Source organism: Elephas maximus, chromosome 1, assembly GCF_024166365.1.
Source record: "Elephas maximus indicus isolate mEleMax1 chromosome 1, mEleMax1 primary haplotype, whole genome shotgun sequence".
Lineage (NCBI taxonomy): Eukaryota > Metazoa > Chordata > Mammalia > Proboscidea > Elephantidae > Elephas > Elephas maximus.
This window is the reverse complement of record NC_064819.1, coordinates 177547864-177562510: the sequence shown is the minus strand read 5'-3', so window position 1 is coordinate 177562510 and position 14647 is coordinate 177547864. Positions and strand designations below refer to the sequence as shown.

The 14647-nt window shown below is 40.5% G+C and overlaps 1 protein-coding gene and 1 long non-coding RNA gene across 7 annotated transcripts in view; one reads left to right on the top strand and one right to left on the bottom strand.

Annotated features, from left to right (window-relative positions):
• Positions 1 to 14647, bottom strand: part of LOC126084556 (uncharacterized) — a 136601-nt gene that overhangs the window by 17588 nt on the left and 104366 nt on the right. The gene's annotated exons all lie outside the window — the stretch shown is intronic.
• The window catches only part of TRAF3IP2 (TRAF3 interacting protein 2), a 53223-nt gene that overhangs the window by 17630 nt on the left and 20946 nt on the right, over positions 1 to 14647 (top strand). For 2 of the 3 annotated variants that reach the window (XM_049899091.1, XM_049899073.1), the window contains one exon: positions 11160 to 11352. In XM_049899091.1, coding sequence (XP_049755048.1) covers positions 11160 to 11352 — 193 coding nt within the window. The remainder of the gene's footprint in view (positions 1 to 11159; positions 11353 to 14647) is intronic. The other variant, XM_049899081.1, reaches the window with a different exon arrangement.

Below are 14647 nucleotides of genomic sequence, written 5' to 3'. Positions count from 1 at the left end.
GGTCGCTTTGAGTCGGAATTGACTTGACGGCACTGGGTTTGGTTTTTTGTTTTTTTAATCCTTATGGGGTCCTGGTGGCACAGTGGTTAAGAGCTCAGCTGCTAACCGAAAGGTCGGCAGTTTAAATCCACCAGCGGCTCCTTGGAAACCCTATGGGGCAGTTCTACTCTGTCCTTTAAGGATTGTTATGAATCAGAATCTGCTGGATGGCAACGGGTTTAATCTTTACGGGAGCAGATCATCAGGTCTTTCTCCCGCAGAGTGGCTGGATGGGTTTGAGCCTTTAATCTTTTAGTTAGCAGCTGAGTGCTTAATTGTTGCATCACAAATGGTCTTAGAGGAATGCTTTGTTTTAACTCAGAGCCTGTCCCACTTGGAACCTTTTTCTCTAGGGACCTTTAAGGACAAAATAGAGTCCTCTGTCTGGGTTAATTTAATTGAAACCTGCCTAGAGGCAGGGAGATGACCCAAATGACCTCTAGAAAACTTGTTTATTATCCTAATTCTTGGGCATCTGGATTCTTCTTTCTCTGCATGCTTCTTCTCCATCTTAAACTTGACAGAAAGAGGGGCCTTCAGTAAAAAGTCAGAAGGTGCCCGGAGTGTCACTGAGACTCTGGATTCATGCTATTACATGAAGATCAAGTTGCTCCTGTGATTCTGTTGCTTAAACCCCTTGGGAACTTGAGTCCTCCACATCTACCCTGCTTTCCAGCCATACCCCATGGCTGGTAGTCCCCCAACTTATTAAGCTACTTCACATCTTGATCCATTTACCTATGCTATTTTCTCTATCCAAGGTGTTCTTCCCCTTCTTGTCCATTTGACCCAGTTCTATACGTTTTTTAACAGCTTTATTGAGCCCTAATTTACATATCATGAAATTCACCCTTTACTCCTTTTAAGTGTATAATTCAATGAATTTTAGTATATTTACAAGGTTGTATGATCATCACCATATACAACTTTCAAGACTTAACTCAAATGACCCTCTTGAAACCTCCTCAGGCCACTCTCTCCTTAAGGCCTTCTGTCTCCCTTGTGCTCTATGTCTCGGCACCTAACACCAGTATGGCATTTGCTCATGGACTTGTCCACCTCTCCTTTCAGACTCACTTTTGCATGTTTCTGTGAACCAGAATAGACTCGACAGCAATGGGTTTGGTTTTGGTTTTGCATGTCAGTGTGTCTTTTTTTTTAATTCTCTTTTTATTTGAAATCTTTACTCCTGCTCCTGGCATTTGCTCATTTCAGTGTACTATTTGCTGTTGTTGTTAGGTGCTGTCAAGTTCATTTCAACTCATAGTGACCCCATATGGCAAGAGTAGAACTCCCTGATGGTATCTTCTTAATTGATGATTCCCCAGCACTTAGCACAGTGCCTGACATGGTACTAGACTCAGAAAATTACTTCTGAATGAATGAATGAATGAATAATATGTATCAATGCAGCACCAATCTCTGAAAATGGTTAAAGTCTTAGAGATAAAAGGTCCGTTATAACTATTAACGTTAAATTTCTGCTGAGGTCACTGGAAACTAACAATGGGTTTTTCAGATGGAACATAGGGTTGTGAGATGTGATATTTTTCTTAGCAAGTAAGTATTGTACAAAATGCAGTTCAAATGGTATGAGAAGAATCTGAACAAAGGCTTGATGCCCAGCCTTTAAAATAAATTATAGAATGATCACAAAGGCTGTAATCAACCACAATTTATGTATTTCTACATAATACACTCAGTGTAAAGCTTCCAAGGAACCCTGGTGGCATGATGCTTAAGCATTTTGCTGCTAATCCAGAGGTTGGCAGTTTGAACCCACCCAGCAGCTCTGGAGGAGAAAGACCTGGAGATCTGCTCCCATAAAGATTACAGCCAAGAAAACCCTATAGGGCAGTTCTACCTGGTCACATGGAGTTGCTCTGAGCCAAAAATTGACTCAATGGCACCCCTCAACAACAACAACATAAAGCTTCCTGAAGTGAATGGAGCAATTCATAATTTAAGAAAAAGAGGTGGGTGGGGGAGGGGGCAGGTAAAGAAATTTAATTTAGAAGACGCTTGGAAGAAACAAATAAGGATGACTGAGCCAGAAGCTGGGGAAGCAGCAGGGCTTGGAGAGGGGCCCTCGGCTGGAGAGGGAGAAAGAGCCCCTGAGGCCTAACACTGGGCCTAGGGTGTTGGACGTTGGGAAATCACCTGACTGGGATTCATGGATCCACTGCTGATCCTAGTGCCCAATAATAGGAAGGGTGTGGCTGGTGGAGTTCCTTAAATATGAATCACTGAGAACTGAACAAGGGCAAGTCCAAGGCTGTGTTTATTTCTCAGCGATTTCCAGGTTGAAAGGAATAATTCTGTGAGAATAATATGGTAAATTATTTTTTTAACATTCTATCAGCATTTAAGGAAACCCTGGTAGTGCAATGGTTAAGTGCTACGGCTGCTAACAAAGAGGTTGGCAGTTCAAATCCACCAGGCACTCCTTGGAAACTCTGTTGGGCAGTTCTACTCTGTCCTATAAGGTCGCTGTGAGTCGGAATTGACTCAGTGGTAGTGGGCTTGGTTTATCAGCATTTAAAAACTATTTTTCTGATCATAAAATTAATACTTATTCATCCCCCAAATTGAAATATGCCAAAAGCTTCAAAAAAGAAAGGAAAAAGTATCTGTATTTCTAATACCCAAATATATTTCCTTATTAGAGTTTTCGCATATTCTTGTGTTTTTTTCTTTGCATCTATATTTAATATAAAATTAAAATAATTTCCAATGTTGGTCCATGAACTTCTTACGGTACCATTTTAAAACGCCTCATAGTATTTTTTCAGAAGGCTCTACCAAATTGTTTGTAAACTATTCTCTATTGTTGGACATTTTAAATAGGCACCAGTTTTTTGTTTCTATTAGCAGTGCTATGACACATATCACATCCATAAGTTTTTATCTGCATTTCTGATTAAGTCTTTAGATTAATGTGTAGAGGTGTGACTACTTAGTCAAAAGCTTTGTGATACTAAGCCTCAAGTAGTTGCTCCTACTAACAGGGCAAAGCCTGATCAGGATAGACAAAGCATTGGCTCAATATTATAATTTGAGGGTATCAGGAAGATCTTCCCACTTCAAAATATTTTCCCAACTGAAGCTGAAATGGCACCATTAGCAGTTCATTCTTTGGAGGTGAGCTTTGTCCTCTCTAGGCACGCACCTTTCAGATTCAAACAGCTTCTCTAATACCTCATGATCTGCTTTTTTTCATCAGATGGCCTTCCTTCTCTGTTCATGTTATTTCCTCCTATTGATAGGGGTGGGGGAGAGGGAGCACCCTAGGACCCTTGGAGAGAACAGAGGTGATGAAAAGCTTGAGGACAGAACTTGGACCGGAGAAGGGAATAATTTACAGAAGCAGCCAATAAGCATATGAAGCCAAGCTTAACATCACTAAATTTAAGAAATACAAATTTTAAAAAGACAGCTTTTTCCTTGTTGGGTGCCGTTGAGTCAATTCCAAAGCATAGCAACCCCCTGTAACAGAGTAGAACTGTCCCATAGAGTTTTCTTGGCTGTAATCTTTATGGAAGCAGATCACCAGGCCTTTCTTCCATGGAGCTGCTGGGTGGGTTCGAACAGCCAACCTTTTGATTTGCAGTTGGGCTGTTAACCACTGCACCACCAGGGCTCATTAAAAAACAAAAAAACATTAGAGGTGCAAAAATCAGACTTTTGGACAACATCCACTGTTAGTGTGGTTATGGGGAAATGAAACACTCCCAGGCACTCTTGGTAGGAGTGTAAATGATACAATTTACTAGAAGGCAATGTCACTGTCAAAATTTTAAATGTGCTTCCTCTTTGACCCAGCAGTTTCACTTGTAGGAATCTATCCAATAGAAACATTCAGCAAGCATACAGAAATATATAAACAAGCATTGTTTGAGTAAAACTGGAAACAAGTAAAATATCTACCAATAACAGGATAGATAAATAAATTGCGATTTATTTATACAATGGACTATTAGGCTATGAGTTGGAATCAACTCAACAGCGATGAGTTTTGTTTTTTGTTTTTAATTAGGCCCCCATTGGGTAGAATAAAGTGCACATTCTACCATGAAAAGATTAAGTGGAAAAGCAGAATGCACTGTTAATCTCATATGTGTTTATTAAAAAAAAGAAAAAAAACTATATTTGTTTGTATATACATAAAAAAGTCCATAACGATTACCACAACTGTTCACAGTGATCGTGGAGGGGAATGGTGCCGGGGGTGGGGGTGGCTGAGAAGAGAGGAAGAGATTTTCCTTCTAACTTTACATACTTTTGTTAAGTATATAAATAAATGTATTTGTTATAGCAAACGTATTACTTTTATAATTAAAAAAGAAATTAAAGTTAAAAAAATAGTAAAGAATGAAAGAATGCATGGAAAGCAGGCTCACTGTATGGGTGCACCTTGGCCCTGGCTCCCAAGGGCGTCAAGGAACAGGTTCAGGGTTTTACCCATTTTGTCAGGGAAGCTGGATGCTTGTGGCTTTTCTGCAGGGCACTGCAACCTCAGGATATTTATGAGGCCTCCAGCAGCAATGCTGCTCATAAAGGTTGCTGTGAGGATTAAATGAGATAATGTATTAAAGGCACTGGGCAAGTGGCCGGCTTGTAGTAAACCCTCAATAACTAGCAGCCCTTAGTATGTTATTGTTATGATTTAAATGGCGCCTGCTGCCAAGCCCTCCAGAGTACCTCTCTGCCTCCACATCCCTCTCGCTGGCACAGATTTTAAGCATTCAGGGCAGGTTGTGCAAATGCTTAGTTTCATGTCGGAGCTATAACTGCACTTAATTACCCACAAAACTTCTTCAAAAGAGCCGTTCACCTACGTGCAGTTGGAAACCATGGCTACGTGGCTCTGCTTGGCTTTAGAAGAGCATTACTTTCTTATACATTAATGAAAATATAAATAAATAATGACCACCACGCAAATGGCACATCTTAAGTTTTTTTGCGAGATAAAGCAAAAATGACTACTGGTCAACCCCTTTCATGTTAAAAAAAAAAAAAAAATTCAAAGCAGGTAAAAACAGAAACTGAGTAAGTCTATATTCCCTTCTCACCTCACTCCCTAGTGAAGTCTGCCTCTAACAGTTTCAGAATCCAAGGCTCCTGCTGAAGGCCACCAGAATGGAGACTGTGGCTTTGCAACCAAGTAAGACCCATTATGAAAATATACTGGAGAAAAAGAAGGAAATCAGTCTAGAGAGTCCTTACTGTTTTCTCTACCAAGGAGACTGAATAAAATAAAACTGTGGGCACATGCCCACAATTGCTTATATAGGCTCCCTGCCCCGCCCCCAAAATGGTTATTTTTCTGCTAGAATATGCCTGCGTGATTAAAAGTGAGGAAAAAATAAACAGATGGAAGAAATGTTAAAGAAAGGAGTTGCCTTTTAGGAACCACAGCTGCTTACAGCTGTGGAAGTTCCTGTAACAACTTAAGTTAGCCATTTAGTTTCCTGGCTCAAAGGATTGTATTATGTCGTGATGATTTTCTGACATCTCGAAAATCAGATTTTATTTTCTTTCGCATAAACTATTTTAAAACCATTCTCAATAAGGAAGAAGAATGTTGAGCGTTTTGAGTGATAAACAGAAAACCTCATTTAGGATATGGTTTACATATTCCAAGTGGTAAAGAGCTTAGTAACATGAAGACGTGTATACCCAGGCCAAGAGGATCACATGGTGGACTAAAATCATACAATACTGGGCGTCCATTTATGATTGTGCAAGGTTTGCATTTTTGTTTTGTAATTAACACTGCCTCAGAATTGAGGGAAAAGTGCCAGGCTAACAATTTCGGTTGTCTCTCACATCACCCACCTTCCATTCTACATCTGCTACGGAATAAAACTCTTTGATGGAATTTTAGGCACTGGGGACAGGCCAGCGGGGAAAGATATTTTTACTGAGTGATTCTTAAGTCTACCATGTAGGTGGCTGCAGTCTTGTATGCCTCTCATTCTCATACTAACTGGTGTGGGTTTGTGTTTAAAAACAGACACTTACAGTCACAGATTTTCTCTCTCTCTCTTTCTCCATTTATTTTGAACTACTCAAGGGAACTGTATCCTAGTTATCTTTGTTCACTAAGTGCCTAGCTATAGAGGCTCGGTAAATATTTGTTGAACGAATAAAAAAAATCTGCTCCCTACTTACTGGGGAAAGGAATGACCTCCAAGCATGGGCAGAACCTTTGTAATGCCAAGCCCTGGAAAGGCCATCTCTAATCATCTTACAAGGAGCCCTGGTGGTGCAACGGTCAAGCACTCAGCTGCTAACTGTGGGAGAAAGACCTGGTGATCTGCTTTCAGGAAGATTATAGCCTAGAAAACTCTATGGGCGAATTCCACTGTATCACATGGGGTCACTGTGAGTTGAAATTAACTCGACAGCACCTAACAACAATTGTTTTACAGAGGAGAGAAGGGAAGGAAGGAGGTCAATGGAATTTGGAAGCAGAACCTGCTCATTCGTTTATCAATTTATTTAACAAATATTTGCCAATTCCTGTGCTAGGCACTGGGTGTTCAGTGGTGAAGGCAACACACACGGTCCTTGTCTTCATGGAGTTCAGTCTAGCGGGGAGACAGGTAAGTCAAAATCAGCAGTCGAAACGAGAACTTATAAATGCTATGGAGGAAATAATCAGGTGTAGAAATGGACATTACTAGAGTGACCAGAGAAAGCCTCTTTGAGAAGCTGACACTTGAGCTGTAACCTAAAGGATAAGAAGGAGCCAGCCATGTGACAAACAGGTGGCGAGCATCCCAGACACAGTAATTATAGAACAAGTGAAAAGGTTGAGGAAGCAAGGAGCTAGTGCAGTTGAGGTACCAAAAAGTATGACAGCAGGGTAAGAGCAGGGTGAACAAGGAGTGATATGCAATGAAAATGAAGGATGCAAGAGCTATGGTAAGGAATTTTTTATTCTTACCAGCAAAGTTAAACTTCTTTGTTGTTAAAAGCTGCCATCAAGTCTGCCCCCAACTCATGGTGACTCTGAGGATCAGACCCTTGTGATCCATAGGGTTTTCATTGGCTGATGATCAGAAGTAGGTCACCAGACCATTGTTCCTAGTCTATCTTAGTTTGGACGCTTCGCTGAAACCTGTTCAGCATCATAGCAGCACGTAAACCTCCACTGACAGACAGGGGGTGGCTGCTCATGAGGTACATTGTCCAAGAATCACACCAGGATCGTCCACGTGAAAGGCGAGAATTCTAGCACTGAACCACCAGCACTCAGCTTCTTTAGGAAAACAGAATATGGAACTCTATAGCCCTGAATAAGGAACTTAGTACTTGGCATATAGCAAGTGCTCAATAAATGTTAGTCATCGAATGTACATATATTGCCCAACTAAACTAGCAAACCCCGGTCATAATAGTGGAAAGGAACAACTAAACCTTGAGCACTGAAAAGATTTTTATTTACCTGATAAATATAACATGTTTCCATTCAACCAGCCAAATTCCCCTTCTAAAAAGTGTATTTTGATTGACACTGATATTCAATACTTTTTTTGTTTTAAACAATCAAAGGACAGGATAGAGGACCATATTGTCAGTACCCTAATTTTAAAAATCATTTTCATGCTCACATAACCAGTGTGACTTTTTAACACAGGTGGCTATTTCAGAAATGAAAGTTGCAGCTAATCAAACACTTCACCACATGCCTTAGTGATTTTAATGATATGATTTGTTGCTATGAGACAAAAACATGTTGTGCGAGAAATAATCTGTTAAAAATCATATGACCTTGATTCAAAGGCTTTTGATTAACAGCACTAACATCCGCTTTCTGGAAAAGAAAAAACCCTATGATTAGAGCTTGGTAGTCCTTTTAAAGCAAATAAAGCATTATTAGCCACTCATTAATGGATACAGAAAGCAAAAATGGCTCTAAGCATTAAAAGCTTCACTTGAGTTACTTTCAGTCCCTTTCTCACAAAAGCTTTTCAAGGCCACTGGCAAAGTTTCTCTTCTTTTACTTTGTCTTTCTCCTTTCTGGAAGGAGATGCTAATAAAAACCCAAAATGGACAGCAGATGAGAAGTAGACTGCCTAGAAGACCCAAGACCTAGCTAGTGGGTCATACAGTTCTAAATGACTTCTCTCTTTCTATGTGTGTTCAGTAGGCTTTGTGTCTATTCAACCTTCATTCATTCATCAGGTATTTATTGAGCATCTACTATGTGCCAGCCCTGTGCTGGCAACACGGTAGCAAACAGACAAGGTCCTACTTTCACAGAGCTTATATTCTTACAGGGAAGGCAAACAACAAGTTGACAAATAAGTAAGAGTCATGCTTGCTTACACAAACATATGATAGGTGCTATGAAGACAATAAAATAAGGGAATAGGATAAGTTAACTGGGTGGCAGGGTAGACCTCTTTGAAGAGGTGATATTTGAGCTGAGACCTGAGTAGGAAGAAGTTGGTATGTAAAGATCTAGGGCAAAAACATCCTGGGCAGAGGGGGTGGCAAGCTTAGCATCCCTGATGTAGGGGCAAATTGGGGTGTTGAAGATAAAGAGAATGGCCAGGGTAGCTGGGTGTAGTAAGCTAGTGACAGCACAGAAGGTGAAATCAAGAAGGGCAGAGGACTAAAACTATCTCCTGAAGTCTTCTTTTAACCAAAAACAAAAATAGTTTATCTTAATAAGTGAAGTATGTCTGCCTCGAGCATTGTGCTCTTTTAAAGAATTATCTATGTGAGATCAAATAGACAACAGCAACTTGAAAAGTTAGATGAGAAGCTTAGGGGGCAATGAGTTTAAGTCAGTGGTGCTAGAACAATTTGGAGGAGGATAGTGAGAATGTTTGCACAACTTGAAGAAGGCAATCAATGTCACTGAGTTAGTTGTATATCTAGAAATTGTTGAAATATACAGGGGTGTATATTTTCACCAAAATTTTAAAAAAGAGAGAGAAGAAGAAGGCAAAGGCCGAATCATGCAATCATGCAGGGTGGGTTTTAAGTGCAGTGGGAAATCTCTGAAGGGTTGTATCTAGAGAGGGTTTGTAAATGTTGCACTGACACAAAGCTCATCTAAAAGCAGGACTGGCCCCTGCCTGGTGACCTGATGGCAGCTGGGAAGGAGCAGTAGCAGTGACCTGCTCTGTTGCCCTGAAACTCCACTTAGCAATCTGGACCCCTTGGATATCAGCCTAAGAAGGCTGTAAAAGAAAAAAATCTGTGTGGTATATTTGGTCTTGGACCATAGGGGTCTCTGTGGCCCAGTTTCCCAGAGCTGCCCTAGAACTGCACCCCTTCATCAGCCACGTGCTGGGATAGACCAGGCAGATCCTTTTCTTCTCCTTCTCTTCCTTATGCCCCTAATATCCATCATGACCAGGCCTAAGTAACAGCAGGGCAAGGTCCTGAGTCAGGGTGAGAAGACAATCTGGGTTGGAGAGGCATGGTCACTTTTATCAGGGGAGGCATGATAGGAAAGACCCAACTGGTGTCAGAAGTCAAAGCAGACAATAGATTGAATCCAGGGATTCTGACCAGGCTTGAGAGACAGGGTTGGGCACTTTTCTAGGACGAGCAAGCTAAGTTTCCTGAGTTTCAACATTGGAAACCTGGAGGCAGCCACACTCATAAACATATTACTTGTCTTCTGTTCTATACCTGAGGCCATCATTGACTGCCCCTGTTCCCCTGAAACCTTCACTGGCTCCTGATTTTTTACCAAACTGAGAATAAAATTCTTAGCCAGCATTCTCACACTCCTCATTCTGGTTCCACTGCCTTACCTGTTGCTTGCTTGGTAGTTTTCTTTCTTTCATTACATCTCTGCATGTATTCTACCTACACAGCAGCCAAACTTGATTATTTTATAATCAGAAAAAAAAGATTTAAAAAAATAATTTTTTCTGGAGAAAAATACTTTGGTGAAGGTCCCTTCTTGCCCTAATTATTCATGCTGCCTGGATCACCCTAGCTCTTACCTGGGCAGAGGTGGCAGTGCTTGAATCATCAGAAGGTACTCATGGTTCACTTTATAGGGAGAGTGATTACCCACTTGGCTCTTTCCACCCCACTGTAAGCTGGACCCATCCTGAAAAGGGATCACTCGGATTTCCCAACACTTTAGCCCTTTTGGAAACTCTGGTGGCATAGTGGTTAAGAGCTGCGGCTGCTAACCAAAGGGTCGGCAGTTCAAATCCACCAGGCGCTCCTTGGAAACCCTGTAGGGCAGTTCTACTCTGTGCTGTAGGGTCACTATGAGTCGGAATCGACTCAAAGGCAGGGGGTTTGGGGTTTTTGGTTAGCCCTTTCAGGTACAGGCAACTCCCTCAAGGCCTTCCTCTGTTACCTTCCTCTGGCCTTCAGTTCTCTAATCTCACCTGGTCAAGCAGGTTTCCTTTCTTCACTTTAGACCCTGCTGCTCCTAGGCCTGACTGGGACCAAGTGCCTCCCATGTTACACACTCACGTAAGTCACCACAAGCCCTGGCTTTGCTCTAAGACCTGCCCTCTTTTGACTAACCTGACCTCAAGTTCATACAGACTTTAGCAGGAGAGGACCAAGGAAGTTGTTGGTGGATGTAGCAACTGGTTCGTTAGTCGGCTGCTTCCCAGAAGGATGAGCTAAGTCTTCATTTATTTACTTCTTCCTAAGAGGGAGTGGTATATGTGTGAATGTGTCTGTATGAGTCTACTTGGGGCAGGAAAAGAGAGAATGGTGAGTTTATATGTAATTTCTCCTAGCCTTGGGTTCTAGAAACCTGGAGAATTAGGGTAGGAATGGTGGTTTAAGAAAGGGTCTTCCTGGTTAGATTATCCTAAGTATCTTATTAAAATAGGGGGCTGTGTGAAGTTATACTTTGAGCTTTCCAATTAGAACACCAAAGTCGTGATTTCACATGTGTTCTTATTTAGGAAAAAAAAAAAAAAAGTGGGGTTGCCATTAGCCAGAGTTGACACTATTAGCAAATCAAGTAAATGATAGTATAGAAATATGGCAAATATCATGGAGGTGGTAACTGATACCTGGTATCAAGATAAAAATTTGTACTGAGCTTACCTTCCCTTTCACACAAAACATCTAGGATTGATCTTTCCTGTTTTCTTTGTTGTCTTAATCTGCAGATGGCCATGACTACCCTCGAGCAGCCTACCAGCAAGTGATCCAGCCCGCTCTACCTGGGCATCCCCTACCTGGAGCCAGTGTGAGAGGCCTTCACCCTGTGCAGAAGGTTATCTTGAATTATCCCAGCCCTCGGGACCAAGAAGAGAGGCCAGCACAAAGAGACTACTTCTCTCCAGGGCCTCCGAGGTATCAGTAAGTATGGCAGGGCCAACTTTCAGATATTTTTAGATAGTTTTAACATGTAAAAGAATTATGCCAATACAACCAAGATGTATCAGAACTTTGTATAGGGTTGCTACCCAAGTTAGTGAACAAGTCACACAGCGGAACACCCAGTATAGACGTTTCAGGTTAGGAGGAAATGGAGGCTGGTTGATAAGGTTCTCTTTAGCAAGACATATAAACCCACTAGTGACTGGTCAAAATTATCTTCAAGGAAAGACTCTTATAATACTCTCTAAGTCACACCTCCTTCTTTTACTTTCAGATCACTTGGTCTTTTAGCCCATGAAATTGATTTTTATTTTTACTATGACTGCCCCCACTGTGAGGAGCTTCTTTATATTCCTACTTTCTGTTGCTGTGTAAGCTCATTTCTTACTTAAAAATTTTTAATTCTATTAATTTTCAATAGAAGTTAAAAATAACTTCAGATGTGTTGAGTGCTATTATTAAGTCACTGTCCTATGCCTTCTTCTGGTTATTCATGACTTCATTTCTCTAACCCTTTAATATTTTTCTCCTCAATGTTCTCTTTTGACGACTCTTCAAATTTTCCTTTTCTCTTAGTTTATGGATCTAAAATATACTGGAAAAAATTATGTAAGAGGGCCTTCTTAATTTACGACAAATTGGAAAGAGAAAAGATGAAATATTTGCTTTTGCTTGGAAACCCTGGTGGCATAGTGGTTAAGAGCTAAGGCTGCTAACCAAGAGGTCGGCAGTTTGAATCTACCAGACGCTCCTTGGAAAGCCTATGGGGCAGTTCTATTCTGTCTTATAGGGTCACTATGAGTTAGAATTGACTCGACGGCAGCGGGTTTGGTTTTTTTTTGTTTTGCCTTTGCTTAAGCACAACTTTTATATCCCACTCAAATTAAAACTATGTTGCTCTTATAGAAAGAGATGAGCTATGAAGGTCTTATTAATGTAACTCAGAAATACAGAAATTGGTAATTAGCTAAAAAAAAAAAAAATTTATTGAAAGAAAAAAAATCCGTCTTATTAAGAATGGCAGATAAAGCACATGCCTCCTTTCCCCTCTACTCAGAAGATCACAAGTATCATTCAAATCTTCTTTCCCAGACAGATCTTTTATTTTTTAAAAAACAAAAATGTATGACCTTTAAAATGGAATTAAATAAAATGAATTTTATAGCAGGATAAACACTCTTGCAGAGAAAATATCTAAAATTCCAAGAAAATAAAGAAAGTTTAAGCATCTTTATGAAATAAGTTTGGTATTGAATAGGGGAGGCAATAGTAATTTTTTTTAAATAAGCTTATTTTGAAATAATTTTAGATTTATAGCAGAGTTGGAAAGATAAAGCAGAGTAGTTGGCTCTGTAGTATCAATTTAAGCTGGTTAGGTTCTCCTTGGATTTATTTCAACATTTTTAGGAAAATGAAAAATAAGTTCAGGTGATGGAGATAATTCTCCTCTTACTGATTATTTGAAAGAAAAATTTAATCCAGAAAGTCTACTCTCATGAATACCTATAATATTGCTTCTATATGGAAGTTTTTAAATATTATCAGGGCCTTACTATTTCTTTATCAAATGAGCAATCATCTTATAACAACTAAGAAACTCTGGGTATAAAGAGATTTAATGTGAAGAGGAAATGGAACTGGATCCCCTGTAGATCAAAACATATTTTAAAATTTATAATATGAAACAACTTAAATCACACAAAAAGTATCAAATATCGATGTTCCCACTACCTAGATTTTGAAAGTGTTAATTAACATTGCCACATTTGCTTGGGAATTTGTGTGTGTTTGTGTGCTTTAGGTGAGAGTTTACAGCTCAAGTTAATTTCTCATACAAAAATTTATACACATATTGTTATGTAACACTAGTTGCAATCCCTATAATGTGACAGCACACTCCCCTTTCCACCTCAGGTTTCCCACGTCCGACCTGCTCCTGTCCCTTCCTGCCTTCTCAACTTGCCTCCGGCAGAAGCTGCCCATTTGGTCTCAAGTATCTGCTTGAACTAAGCACACTCTTCAAGAGTATTATTTTATGTTTTATAGTCCAGTCTAATCTTTGTCTGAAGAGTGGGCTTTGGGAATGGTTTTAGTTCTGTGTTAACAGAGTGTCCGGGAGACATGGCTTCAGGGATTCCTCTGGTCTCAGTCAGACCAGTTCAAGTCTGGTCTTTTTACGTGAATTTGAGTTCTTCTCCACACGTTTTTCCTACTCTGTCAGCCACTCTCTGTTGTGTTCCCTGTCAGGGCAGTCACTGGTGGTAGCTGAGCACCATCTAGTTCTTCTGATCTGCTTCAGAATTTTTTTTAAAGAAATGAAACATTACAGATACAGTTTTATTCCCCCTATAAGTTAGGATTCAGTTGCAGAAAACAGGAACAACTATAGCTATTTTTAGCAGAAGAGGGTTTAAGATAGGGAATTAGGTGCTTACAAAGTTGGTGGCAGTTGGAGGGGTGACCTTTGGGCTGGGCTTCTAGGAATGATCTCAAAGCAATATCGCAGAACAAGACAACCAAAGAAGCTGCCCCTTCTATCCCAGTCAGGAAGGTAAAGGACCAGAAAGCCACCAATGGAACTCTTGACCCTAGGCTACACTGCCGTAGTATAATCCAGAATCAGTAGCTACCACCACTGCAACTGTAGGGTCTGGAGCCCTCCTGAATCTGCTAGATCTGTACGGGCAAAAAATGGATGCCCTATGCCCTGTCCTCGACACTCTTGAAGCTGATAACAGGACACTGGGATGCTTCCTGAGGAAAACTCAGCGCCTCTTGAGTGTGCTTACCAAAGGAAACCGCAGAAGCAGCAGAAGCATGACCTCCACTTCCCTTCTGCCTTCGGAATCTCACACAAGAGCATCTGATTGGCCCTCTCAGCAGACTGTTCCTGAGATACTGGCAACCAAAATAATAATAAAGACCCTATAAAACTGGCAACCAAAATAATAATGAAGACCCTAGGAACTTTGTTAAAGGGTCTTAAAAATCATGTTTTCATTCATATACTAACAACATGATACTTTTAAGCTTGCATGGGCTTTTTTACCTTTTGATACATAACTGTTATCTACTATTATCTGAATGCCTGTAACACCAACCTTCGATGTCACCCTTGTCTGTCCTGTGTATGAGACTTATTTTCCCAATTAGACAGTCCTTGAATAGAGAAATCAAATCCTGTTTCCTCCTTTTAATCCCTAGCACAGACTCTTATATATGGCAGTCAGGTGAACTGCTTACCGACTGGAATTCCATGGAGCTCCACTTGTTC